A 13,966-nucleotide genomic window follows, 5' to 3' on the forward strand; every position below is an offset into this window, starting at 1 on the left:
AAAAAAAAAAAGGTGACCTGCACAGTAACTACACCAACCCACAACACCAACACACCAGGCAGCGATTAAACAAACACCTTTCACTACTTGTTTAAATGAAGCTCGCGAGGAAAATGAGGCTAAGCGAGAAGCCAAGAAACCGGGGAGCGAAAATCAAATAGGTTGTGTTCTTAATTAGACAACAAGTCCGGCTTCATCTCGCAGCGTCAACCTGAGGAGTTCCAGCTCCGAGCTGACCGCTGCACGACTCTGAAGGGAAGCAGACGACAGAGCGGGGCTGAAACAGCAGCTGGGGGGGAAGAGGGGGGGGGGGGAACCCTCATCTGTTGGCGCCATCATCGGCACCAAGCGGCGGCAACGGCACCCGCGTTCGCCCAGATGTTCGCCCAGCTGTTTCCCAAGTATTCCAAAGATGTTTGGGGAGGAGAATGAAGGAGTCGGCCGCTCGGGGAGGCCGAGGGAAGGAGCCTCTTCTGAGGCTCTTTGAGGTTAAGAAGCTCAACAGAAACCAGAGCAACAAGGCAGGAGGTTAAGAAAAGAAAGATTACGCCGCAGACGAGGATCCCTTCGTTCCCACGGACAAGCTGCCCAAGGTGGATGTTGCCGACGCTGCAGATATTCCTGCATGGGGTGAAATTAAGCTGGATGGCAAAGCGTTTGTGAAATGTTAAAGGCGAGCTCCGCGGCTTCCACTTTGCTCTGACATTTAGGAATGGCACGTGGGGAAATAAAGCGTGGAAAAAAGGCAACGCCGTCCGCTGTCTGCACAGGCTGCTGACTCAGGTAATGGAAATGAGCTTTGACTAAAAACATTAACGGAGAGTCCTCAGCAGAGGCCGGAGCTCCACGTCCAGCAACTCACCACACTGCGCTAGTCAAGAGGAAACCGGCGCCTACAGTGGAGATACGTCAAATATGAAGCAACAAATCGGCCTGACAGTGACTGTTCTTACAACTGAAAATGTTTGTCAGTCAGCTGATTCTCTAATTGTTCTGAACAACTGCAATATGTTAAGCTGAAATTAAAACAAAATTCATCTTATCTACAAGCAAACAAACAAGAATTGATGAGTTGCGCCTCAAAAAGTTTGTCAATTAAAGTCTTCAAGCGGCTCATTGATGAATCATTACAGTTTGAAGGAAGCAGAGAGATGAATCAGTGGAACATCTATTTGATTTAAATCACAGAAAGGTGGTGGAAGACTTAAGTGGTATTGAATTAAAAAAAAAAAAAAAACAGATTAGTCGGCGGGAATTCGGCCAACACTTTCAATCAAAAGAGAGAGAGAGAGAAGTCAGCTCATTAGTAGCAGTGTGACAGTGGTGACTGGCACATTACACTGATTGTTTCCTACTGAATAACAACATAGCTGCTGGGTGCTAAGCGGCTACCGCATGCACTCACAGAGCCACCGCGCTCTGTGGAGGGAGGAAACTACACCTCCCACAAGGTGGATGAGAGCAGCTTGCTGAGAGACCATCCAGGAAAAATGAGAGCGGGCCGGCAGCCGCCTGGCCTGTCAGCGCCGTGTTGAGGTTGGAGGCACAACAGAGAGAACACTGGCCCCGACTGCAGGCTGTCGGCCTGTCAGGCCAGACTTATATTTTCCAGGTGACATCGGCCGACGGGGCGAGCCGGGGGTTTGTTTGGACGTGGGAGCTCGGCGGGGCCGGCAGCGCCGCCGCCGGGCGCCGGGGGAAACGGGACGCGGCAAAACCGAGACGCTCGGCGAGAAGGTGAAGTCCAGTTGATGTATGCTGCACCTGCAGACACACGTGGGTGGGTTTGCTTTCTGACCACGAATGATTGAAGCATGAGAAAGGAAAAGAACAGACATCCCTTTAACATCTCTCATAGTCACGTCGATGGGCAAGATCATAAATATTTTTTTTTGTTTTGTTCTTTTTCCACAAAAAGGAGTCAAATGAATATAACACATTTTACCATGAAACAATATCATGTAATGGATTCACTAACGCGACGTTTCAAGTTAAAACGCTGCGTTTACACAGCAACGCTTTGAAAACGATATCTGTTTCTGTACTGAAACGATACACGCCTGTAGAGAACAGTACGCTGGAAACATGGACAGATGACCAAGTTGGACTGTCCATCTATTCACGCATGTACAGAAGAATGAACTGACTACAACCACGGTGCCCATGTTTCAGGAGCACCATTTCAAAAAAAGTTGCTTTTCCTACTATTTCAGTAAGAGCGTTTTCAAAAACTTGAGCTTTCATTGGCTCCAAGCACCGTCACTGTGTACGCAGACACCCAAAACGAAACAAAGGTTTTTAGTTTTCAGTAAAAAGGGCTAACAATATTAAAACTAATAACCACATTAAGAGTTTTACTTGAAATATAATAAGCTATGTGAGGAAAACCACAATTTGACAATTTTATGTTACAGGTTCACAGTAATGTGGAAAGGTGCCTCGAAATGACTGTGCTTTATAAATAAAGCTGAACTGAATGAAATTAATGTAATATAACGCTGAATCATGCAACAAATAAACTTCAGCCTCATATCAAGAATCTTTATCACATCGTGACTTCATATCAAGTTTTCAAGAAATTATGTGAAAAGTTTAAAAATTGTTTGGAGTGACAAAACATACTGACACCAAACTGAATGTTAAATTAAACAACAATCAGAAGCATTTTTGGCAACAAAAAATAAGCTTAATGCTGAAACAATAACTTTCATGGGCTTTCACCAATCACTCAAGATCAACCTGACAATAAAACCAGTCCAGATAAGTCAAATATGTCAGAAAACACTGAATTGTTCTACAGATCATCTAGTTACAAAACTAGACCGAGCATAAGATCATTCCATTTGATTCAGAAATCCACCTCGGGAGTCAAATGTGTTGAAAACCTGGGGTTAATTAAAAGATATTAATCAAACTGTTCAGTTAAAGTTGTGTAAATATGAACAAACGAGCGCATCAACAAACGCTGGCTTTAACGGCTCCGCACTCAGAAGAAACAGGAGACATAAATTTCTCACACTATTGAGCATATCTTACATCATATCTACACTGCTGGCCTCATAAAGCACGGCCTCTCAGCATCAACCCATCTAAGGTCACACACACACACACACACACTTCGCTGGGAAGGCCACTGTGAAGGAGGAGGGTGGGAAAAAAGTGCTCTCGCCGCCCCTCTCTCCCGCTTGGAGATAAGCTACTTGACACGAAAAAGGACTCCTCGGCTGCGGCGGGCCGAGTGGCGATCGGTTACATCACGTCGCCGTGGTCTCCGGAGGGGGGGTGGGGGGTTGAAAGGTCACCGCCGGGAACGAGGGCTTCTTCGGGCTGACCATCAGCACCCTCGACGACCCGGTACGATAAGTGTGTCACTCAGTGCGATGCCAAAAATACCCCGGCTGCTGAATGAGGCGAAGCCACTTAAGGACCTGGCTGGGTCAGTGGCTGCCTCATGGCTGGAGTCACCACTCCGACACTGACATCACACTCACGCACACACTCGCGCGCACTCAGACGCACAGATATATGGAAAACAGGCCGACTGGTCACCGAGATGGGATGTGCGGTTTGTGTATTGCAGCAGCGCCGCGTACTCTCAATCTCAACGACAGCATGGACAAATAAAGCGCTTTCGACCGTTTCCAACGCGCTTAAAAACAAACGAGGGACAGATTGTAAGCGGACAGTTAAACACTGTAGGAGTTGTTAACTTGCGCTCTCTCGTGCATGAATGTGCAAATCCGCAGGCTGAGAGATAAACATACCAACACCTGTTACTGTAAGTGCTTCTTCTCCAGCCACACCATCAAGTACGACAACAGGAGTCCAATGAGAGCGTCGGCCAGGAACTAAATGCTGATCAGAAGTGACTTTAGTGAATAAAATCACCGCTTTCTGCCAGAAACAATCGCACAACACGGCTTTCGTCTGGAAAACAAACCAACACCGATTCAAGGGCTCTGCCGCAAAAATGATACAAGGCTATAAAGACAGTGCAAGCCTTTAAGCCGAGGAAACCTTTTTTACAGGGTTTCTTTGCAACAAATTTGCCTAAGGTTAGATTCCACTTGCTCTAAAATAAAATAATTGCTAGTGCTGCAATGCTACTGATGATTACAAATGGTTCAATCGGTCCCAGTATGGCTTCCTAATGAGCCTAAATACAGTGTTATGGCTCAAATGCATCTAATTTTAGATGCCTGGAGTTCCACAGGGCTCTGTCTTAGGACCTATACTTTTCACATTGTGCGTGCATCCTGCAGTGAATAATATCAGGAAACACTCCATTAACTTCAATTGGTTTCTTCCTTCTAAAAAGGGAGTCTTCCCTTTCCACAGTCCCTTACGCTTCCTCCTGTGAAATTGTTGGGGTTTTCTCTGTAGAAGTGACGAGAAACGACTGTGTTGTGTTTGGTGCTGTTTAAATAAAGTTGGATTGAATGACTCGACATATTTGTGTCTAATCAAAACAGTATGACCGCAAGATTTTCCTCCAGAAACCTCATCACCAATATAGTCTTCCATAACCTTGGCTAGTCAAAAACTTCAATAAAAGAACTGCAGGTAAGGGTCAAAACAGTTGTTCAAATGATTAGGGTAATCTATGAAGATGTATTATTTCTCAAGTCTTACGAGTTTCGTCTTTGGTCTTCAACTTTGGAGTCTGTTATCGTGTGGACAGCAGCACGACGCCTCCACAAATGGACCTCTCATTTTATCCTAATATGATAAACATAATCACACCCAACAATCCAGAGAATTCAATTCAAACATTGATCTTGATATTCCTTTAAAGTATTATCCATCATTGTTCTCATTATAAAGTAAATACAAGGGCTCAACATAATGAAAAAAGATGAGAAAATTTCCTATCCTAACCAATTCCAGGTACATTTATGATTTGAGGTATAAGTTTTGCTCATCAACACACTCATTTTGAATTTGCAATAACATAAATTAACGCAACTGATTGGCGCATTGCTGGCTGATGCAAAACCTCCTAAAAATCAACCTCAGTTTTAATAAAATCACCGTTTTACTGCAGGATGTAAACGTTTTGTGAAGGGTATCTATCCATTTACACGGAAATAGCAAAAACACTGAAAGTGATGAAGAAAATGTTCTGCTTTCACTTGAAAACGTTGCGTAAACTGCACCTAAACAAAAACTAATGAAGACGATGTCGATGACTGGAGGCCGCAATCGAACCAAACAAATCATGACGACTTCCACAAAACCCTTCTTTCACCCCTGCCTTACATACGCGCGAGCCACTGGACTCATTTTCAGTGAAGGGGGATCAAAGGTGAGAGCTGTGCGAGGGAAGCATCACTCTCGACCTCCCAGTATCAACGAATGCACCCATTTAAAGGTTAACCACTTTATTCCATGAAAACACACACACACCATACGTCATGTAAATGAAGCCTGTAGTCCCGCACCGGCTCGGAGGAGGATATTACTATGCTAATCTGGAGCATTTTAGAAGGTAAATGTCAAAAGAAATGAATTACCTTTACATTCCGGCCTGCCCCGGCGCAACAGCCCAAGTCTGACATTTGTCCACATTTTTACTTGACGTGTTTTTCAGTTGCAACCCGGAGCGCGCAATTATTCAGATCAACTCATATTTACTTCCGGGGTGCGTATGTTAACCTTTCAACATATTCAAATGAACATTCAAACTAAATCAATAGACCCTGGAAGGATAACATGCAGGAGAAGTTGTGCCTTGGTTTCCCAGGTAATTTAATCTAATATCAGTTGAAATGACTTCATATTAATTAAAAGTTACAGCTCTTTTATTAAATTAACTTCTAGAATTCTCTGAAATTTTTGTGGTAGATCAATCAAAATGTCACTTTAGTGTTGGGAATAGCTTAATATCTCCAAAGTTTGGTTCAGCGAACAGACTAAGAACTGAATATTAAGTCCAGGGATATAAAATAAAGGCCGAATGAGAAAAGACATAAGTGTCCTGTTCACACGACAGCGTTTCAAGTGAAAGCTGTTTTTCCTTTATTTGTCCAAGACCTTTATTTACAAAATAACATTTTGAAAATGACACCCATTTACATAAAAACATCCAGCCAAAACTGAACATGGCTACTCTCAGAAGCTAAGCAGGGTCAGGCCTGGTCAGTACCTGGATGGGAGACTGCAGGGGAACATAAGGTGCTGGGAAACTACCAAGTCCCGGGGGGCGGGGGGGAGACGGACTGAGAGTTCTCGAAGACCGCCGTTGTTGTTGTTACTGTTCATCTACTGAGATTACAGCCGCATGTGCAGAAAAGTTTGAGTTTGAGCGTTTTTGAAAAGTTTCAATTTGTGAGCCGTTTTCAAAATGCTGCATTTTCAGTGGCTCTGAACACTGCTGAGGAAACGGACACATAGAAACCTTCTCTTCAATTTAGGGAAATCAAAGCAATTATGGGAAATTAAAAAAAAAAAAAAAAAAAAGATTTTCCCAGAACTTTTCTCTGTCGTCACGTTGAGTTTCAAAAGAAACAAAATAGAGAACAGGAGAAACAGTGTAAGAATGATAAATAGGTAGAGAATAAGCGTGCTCCAGTGCTTCTGAATTAAAGGGCCCGACAGGCGGAGCGCCACTCCGGAAAAGCCCGACGTAACCGCCTCACCCTGTTGTCAGCGGGACGGAGGAGGCCGGTGCTAGTAAAGAAAGACGGATGGCTAGTGACACGTGGAGTAAGAGCAGGTCAGAGAGGCTCCTGAGGCGGCGCGCACGCACACACACATACACACACACAACCAAGTAACTGCCGCACTTTATACACAAATACACACAGCTGTCAGGGGCAGACGAAGATCATTCACAAAACATCCCCCCACCCACCCGCACCCCCCTCTTCCCCTGGGTATCACTGACACCGTTTCTCCCGCATATACACACACACATACACGGCACACACACACACAGTTGCCAGGAGGCAGCATGCTGTCCATGTGGCCTGTGGAGAATCATTACTCAGCAGTGCAGGCTAAAGAGCCCACAGTGAACTTCCCTTTCGAGCGCTCGCCTTCCTCTTCTCACAGAAAAAAAAAACAAAAAAAAACAACAACAGCAGCAGCTACGGCGTTAGCTGGAAGCACTTCTTAGAACTGTGAGTTGTGTTCGCTGAACAGAAACCGCTCGCAAAGAGCATCGCCCGGCGGTCGGAGGGTTGAGACTGCAACTCGCCGGTTCTCTGAGAGGCTGTGAACAGGTATCTATCAATTATCACCAGGAAACATCTCTCCAGCTCCTGCAGTCTTTTCTCATGTATTTGAACACAGCTTGATATATTATAGAAGCCAAACATCTGATCAGGTTTAAATTATACAGGAATAAATGCACGGCAGCGTTGCACTTATAGCCTGAAGCTATTATACATCTCTGGTCCCATTTACAGATTCAGCAACATGTTTAGTTCAAACCATTTAGCAAATGAACTTAATGGTACAACAGTGAGAGGAAAGCTACAAGAACAGATACAGCAGCTTTGTATTTATAGATGTCTTTCCTGTAGAAAACCTAAGTATGACTATCAATACTACTCCCACTAAGCGACACAAGAAAACTGATAACTACAGTAGAAACGTGACTCATTTATAAATCTATCTTCAAATTAAGAGTGTCAAACATAAGGCCTGCCAGCCTGCAAGAAGCTCAAATCTGGCCGACCAAACCAACAAGCCAATTGAAGAAATTCTCTCAGAAAATTTCTTTTTTTCTTAAACAAATTTATCAAGGGTAACGGCATTAATGACATGAACGCCAGCAGACTAGCATTAGCCTCAAAGCCGTGCAGTCAGGGTGAGTTTATAAGGGCACGCACAGTGCAGCAGCTACAGAACAAAATACATTTTATTGTATTTTCAATATGTTGTGGTTGTAGTCATTTTCGGACATTTTCAGACATTTTCATCACATATTATCTGTGCAACAACAACAAAATCACTTGAGAGTTTAAATTTAAGGTTATAATGGAAATATCCTGCCAGTCTGGCCCACTCAAGAGGGAATCATTTCTGGATATACCCTCTAAATTAAAAACGTGATTTGATCCATTGCTAGCTGTGGCACACTGTCATGTTCTCCACTTCTGAATGAAACACCCATTATTTCTCAAAAGAAATGAACCGCTCCGTATCCATCTAATCAACCAGAAGAGTTTTGATGTAGCTACAGCAGCGTCAACTTCAAAGGGACAGATCCAAAACTGCTGCATTCCAACCATCATGTCACATCTACAGCATTCAAACTATAAAACACTGAACTGAGGATACACGACTCTTTTAACGCATTAATGAACTCAAGCTTTGAAAGACAAGGCAGCGCTGGAAACACTCAGTCAAACACCTCCAAAGTGTCTTTGCGTGTTATAATGATTTAGTTTTTTGAGTGGGGTTCCAGATGGCCCTTTCTCGTGCACGTAGCTGGAGGGAAACACCGAGCGTCACAGCATCCGAAAACCGCCGCGCCGCTGCGATCCACTCCGAGGTGTTTGTTGGCAATAAAGACTCATAACATCGGGCCTCATCCGGCGCTCGCTTCAACACATTCATTCATCTGGAGCAGGTGGCCCAGGGCAGGTGAACGGCTCCATAAAACTCATCCGTCGGATTATTGCCGGAGATATATCCGCCTATTAAGAGGCCAATCGTGCCGCTGCTAATGAATGAGAGGTTGAAGCGTTTAATAAACTGCGCTGAGACGCAGCCTGCGGCGCGGTCAGCTACTCCAGAAGAGGAGGAAGGGGGGGGGGAAGAAACAACAACAACTTTCCCCACCTGAACTTTGGCCGCTGCATCGACCTCTGCAGACAAACAGCAGACATGGGTTCTCTGAGCAAACATGACGTGTCCGTAGCCTCCCGTGACATCTCTGCGCCGGGAGGTGACGGCAGGTTGTGTCCCCAGAAAAACTCTTGCTTGTTTCCAGAGAGAATGCCCTGTACTCAGACACGGTGTTCCCGGCGCCACTGACATCGCACTCGACTCCGGGAAAAGCCAGTCTGATGCTTCCCATCTCTGAGCCATTTCTGAGCTTTTGAGCTGAAAAATGTCCAAACGACTCATATTTTTGGCAAACACACACCGTGAGAGCACAGAGGTCTGTGAGATAGCGTCACTGCAGTTACAATAAAATCTCCCAGTTCAGGCAGCAACTTTTTCATTTAAAATAAATCTGACAAATTGCAGTTATTCCAAATTAAAGGAAGTTCTTTTAAAGCAGGCGAGTCAAACATAAGGTCCGTGGGTCAAAACTGGCCTGCAAGAAACTCACAATGCGGTCAGCCAAACCACCAATTAATTGGGGGACCTGAGCTGTCACTGATGCTGCGAATGAAAAATAGCGTATTAGCATTAGCCTCAAAGCCATGCTGGCAGGGCGATTTTATAAAAACATGCATAAAGCAGCAGCTTTTTGAACATTTCACTGTATTTTGCACCAGAAGGTGTTAACAAAATTTTGGGAATCGTAGTAATTTTCAGTAATAACTGTTTGGTTTCTGAAAAAAAAAAAAATCAACATCTCCACTGTGCCACAAGAAAGAAAAACTTAAATTTAAAGCTTATTATAGCACGACTTCACCTGTCCTACTCACTTAAGATGAACCGAATATGAACTGAAATGTGTTTAACGTAAATGTAAGACATCTAATGCTTCAGTAACAGATGGGTGAAGTTTTGGAGAATCATTATTCTCAGCAAATCTTAAATTCTGGTTCTCATAAAAAAAATAAAGAAAATTGAAGCGATTCTCCAAATCTAACGCCAGGTAGAGACACCGCTTCACACAGCGGAGGTGACAATAAAAAAAAAAGAGGTGGAAAAACTTTTTCTCTGGAAAAAAAATGGGCACACTCAGCGTGACGCCTCTCATCCTTTGCCGCTATATTTTGGCAAGAAGCGACAACACAGCCGCTCATGTCAGGTCACAGAAATAAGAAGAAAAAAACTGAACCTGAACTGGATTTACAGACCTGCAATGATACGCCAACCTGTGGCCACCAAAGTGCGAGGAGGTGTCACCGAGACGCTTAAAGCTCAGCAACAAGTGGCGCTTCGCCGCCCTGCGGGTCGGTAATATAGCGGTACGCACAGGGTTCGTACCTGTCATGCTGACCCCTTCAGCAGCTAAAAAAAAAAAGGAGTGATTCAACCTAAAGAGATAAGATTTCTGTAATTCTAGGGTAATTTACAATTATGTGGATCTAAATGAAGTAATACAGCACTGAGATGAATGAGTATATTGAAAAAGTAACCTGCTTTCCACACGTATGTCAATTCAAAACATTTACTTAATCTGAGCAGTTTGATTCATCTCAATTATCTCATTTCTTTGGTAGATTTTTTTTTTCCTGTCTGGATATTTTAAAAAAAGTGTTTAAAGCAGTCAAACTCATTCATTAGTTCGACCTTGTTAATACGCCACCTTTACATAATCTAAAACGAAAAACTGCAATTGGAAAAAAAAAAAAAACAAAAAGAAGAAGAAGAAATAGTCGAGGAACGATTACGGGTTTTTAAAGCGGTTCCCGGTTTGTGTGTGGCGATGCGATTTAGCACTCATTCTGCGCTCCACGTTTTAAATGACAATCCCTAATCTGGCCTCTCATTCAAACACACTCCACCCACCTCTCCTATGACACATAACTGGAGTAAAAACACAACACATGTGGCTGTTATCTACAAAGAGAGAGAGAGAGGGAGAGAGAGGGAGGACTGTTGACATGATTCTGCTCCCGCCGGTGGAAGTAAATTAAGCTATTGTAAACCTGCAGACAAAAAGAAAACAGAGGGAGAGAAGCTGTGACACTTGGCTGACACCTTGGCTTGCTTGTAAACACAACTTGCAGCCAGTCCGGCACTCTCACGTGGGGGGGGGGAAGAGAGAGAGAGAGAGAGAGAGAGAGAGAGAAAGAGAAAAGAGAGCGAGAGAGGGAGAGACGTCAAGGCACAGCAGCACAAGCATCCTCGCTTCCTCCGCCTTCATCTGGGGGAAAAAACACAAACTGTGGGGCTACCGTGACCACACCTACCCTCCCGAAGGGGGGAGTGGGGAGAGAGCAGCCGGCAAAAAAGAAAAACTTCAGGTGTGCGAGGTCGAAAAAGATGACAGCCGAGATGCTGATGCGAGGCCGCACGTGTGCGCTTCAATCGGACGGATGAAAACGGCGATTGGTGGAGCTACATGGGTACAGTCATCATGCAAATTACTGCAGTGGGAGGAACTGAGCGGCGAGAGAGAGAGCTGGCAGAAAAATGCATTTAATAAACACAAATGCAAGAAAAGCTTAGTTATATGTAATGAGAGGGCTTGTTTTGGTGTATATTTGAGCTTATCTGAGAGAATTTTGACATATTTTAATATGTAAAAATAAATTAAATGTTCTAAAGTGGCATGGCAATGGAGAAAATGGTTATTGAAAAGGAGAGATGCTGGGACTATGTTGTGTTGACACGGTGGAGGGACACAGATCTGAGCAGAGGGGGCTGTTTTTCTGCAGCCTTCCATTAGATGCAATTATAAATGGCCGAGAGCAGAGGGAATGTGGGGAGCCAATCAGATCTCTGCTCGCATGTCAACCTAAGACCAACTGTCTCCTGGCTCTGACAGCAGGATTTTTACCTCCATAATTCAAATCCCAAAGCAAAAGGCAATCTGCACTTTGGCTGCTCGGGAAGCGAGCGGCGGCCGTGTTTACGAAAAAACAAGGGCCTGCGCAGGCACGCGGGAGCGCGAGGCGGAGGAACCGGCGGGCGAACCGAGCCGAACCGGAACCTCCGTGCGATTTAAACTCAGAATTGAAGAAAAAAAATTAAAATATATTTTTTTTAAAAAGCGACGTTTCATTTACTTATAATCACGCTCTGATTGGAGTCCTAGTTGTTGCTATGCGCGAAACCTCCGCCGCGCTTTTAAGCGACATAACACGGCTCTCTAATCATTATGCTAATGCTAACTTAACGCCACCGACTTGTTTACGGGCCTGACAGCCGCCGACGCGGCTCGGCCGGAGCCCCGGTGCCGACGACACCTCCGGGTTTAGTGCGAAAAGAGAGAGTTTCGGTTCCGACAACCGACACCTCGCAGCGAGGAGAACCCGCACCGCCTCGTCACCCCTGCGCACACTTTCTCCCGGCTAACTCCTGCTCTACTTAGTCAAACTCTCGCCCCTGCGCGCCGAGCGGGGGGACAGCGCACTCCGGCACTCGGAGGAGTCCCTCCCGGCCCCGGCCCGAGCCCTGTCTCTCTGTGTAAACACTATTGCAGGGGTCGGTATCGAGAGAAACATCGAGGCAGCCATTTTAGAGCTCTTGCTACATAGACAATGGCTGGTCCAATGCAATATGCAACTCTCCAGCTGCTGCCTCCCGGCCGCCCCGTGACTCGAACTCGGCCCAAAGTGTGTCGGTGCAGTGGGTGAAGTTTACCTGGTTCCTGCTGGGAGGCTGTCCAGTGTTTCCCGGGCTCATGGGAGGCGGATGGTGGGTCCTTTGTTGCCAACCCGGATGGACCCCTCCATACTGAGTGCTGCCCATGTCTCCTGGTCCCTTGTTGGCCCCTTCCTGATTGTTATAGTCTCCTTGGGGGTAGTTCGGGTAGCTCCTGGCCGAGCTGGGGGATGTCAGGAGCTGGTTCAAAGTTGGCGTAGACGTAGGTTGTTGGTTTCCCATGTTATACCTCTGATTATTATAAGAGGCAGCCATAGCTGTGGTTCCTCCTGCTGGCTGTTGCTTGCCTGGCTGCCCCCCAGCCGCCGGAGGCTGGTTGTTACGCGGGGAATTCATGGCCCCGTACCCTTGGCCCTGATAAGGAGTCCTGCTCTGGAACGGGCTGTAGTTGTTGTAATGGTTGGGGTAGCCGTGTTCGTGTGAATTAGGGGGGTAAGGGTCCATCATGCCCGGCCCCGATGCAGCTGCCATGCCAGGGCTTTGTTGTCCGCCATGTTGATGAAAAGGGGCCCGGCTGTAGTGCTGGTTGTAACCGTAAGGAGGTGGAGGAAAGGAGCCCGGGTGGTGGTGTCCCATCCCGGGATGGTTATTCCCTTCGGGTCCGCCCGTATCATTCTGATTACTGCTATTATTATTTACCCTGGGTAGATTCCCGTTGCCGTTCTTCATGTCAGGATCCCCTCCTCCCCCAGCGTTTCCAGCATCGCTCCCGTCCTGCAGCTCCTTCTGGCCAGGAGATCCGCCGTCAGGTCCCGGTTCCTTATTTTCATGCTGTTTCTCCCCCGGTACCGACTCCTCCTGCGAGTCCCGATCCGGCTTTTTGAGTTCGGATGGCGGGCTAGTGTTGAGAGTGGCGACGCTGGCGACCTGAGCGGCCATGATATCCCTCTCTCTCTCTCTCCTCCACTCTTTCTCTGCCTCGCTCTCTCTCAGCACGGCGACTCACTCACAATCAAACTCCGAAGAACCATTGAATATAAATACAATTATATTTATACCAACGTACCCGTCGTCCCGGTTCATTCCCCCCAGTGTCCTCCGCCCGGACCGGTATCCGGTAATCCACTGCGACTCCGGGTTAAAGTTAAAACCGAGCGGGGGGGAAAGTTTGCGGAAGAAAAAATATATAAATACAGAGCCAGGGAAATGAATTTCACCGACACAACTGTGTGTGTGTGAGTGTGTGTATGTGTTGGAGGGGGGGCTTCTGTTACAGAACGAGAGCGCGAGCTCGAAATCAACCAAACCAGCACGAGGCTCCGCGAGACACAGCCATCTTACCGACCTGCCGCGCGAGCGCAAAAACCCGGAGCGGACTTCCCGCCGAAAAGTGGAGCCGGAGCGGCGCCGGCTGCCTCACAACAGCGTTGTTTATACCGAAGAAGAGCCATTATTGAAGGTCTAATGCGCTTTAAACTGAGCACTACATAAACCCGTCGACGTGTTCGAGAAGCCCCGTTTGTTATCTTTAAAGTACTGGTCATTCAGGCTCTTAATTAAGCGG

At 46.0% G+C, this 13,966-nt stretch overlaps 1 protein-coding gene across 1 annotated transcript in view; it reads right to left on the bottom strand.

Annotated features, from left to right (window-relative positions):
* Window positions 1-13,740, bottom strand: part of arid1ab (AT-rich interactive domain 1Ab) — a 57,990-nt gene extending 44,250 nt beyond the window's left edge. The window contains exon 1 of the mRNA XM_030120206.1: window positions 12,442-13,740. Coding sequence (XP_029976066.1) covers window positions 12,442-13,341 — 900 coding nt within the window. The 5' untranslated portion in view covers window positions 13,342-13,740. The remainder of the gene's footprint in view (window positions 1-12,441) is intronic.
* Window positions 13,741-13,966: the final 226 nt, after the last annotated feature.

This window comes from Salarias fasciatus, chromosome 22 (genome assembly GCF_902148845.1).
Source record: "Salarias fasciatus chromosome 22, fSalaFa1.1, whole genome shotgun sequence".
Lineage (NCBI taxonomy): Eukaryota > Metazoa > Chordata > Actinopteri > Blenniiformes > Blenniidae > Salarias > Salarias fasciatus.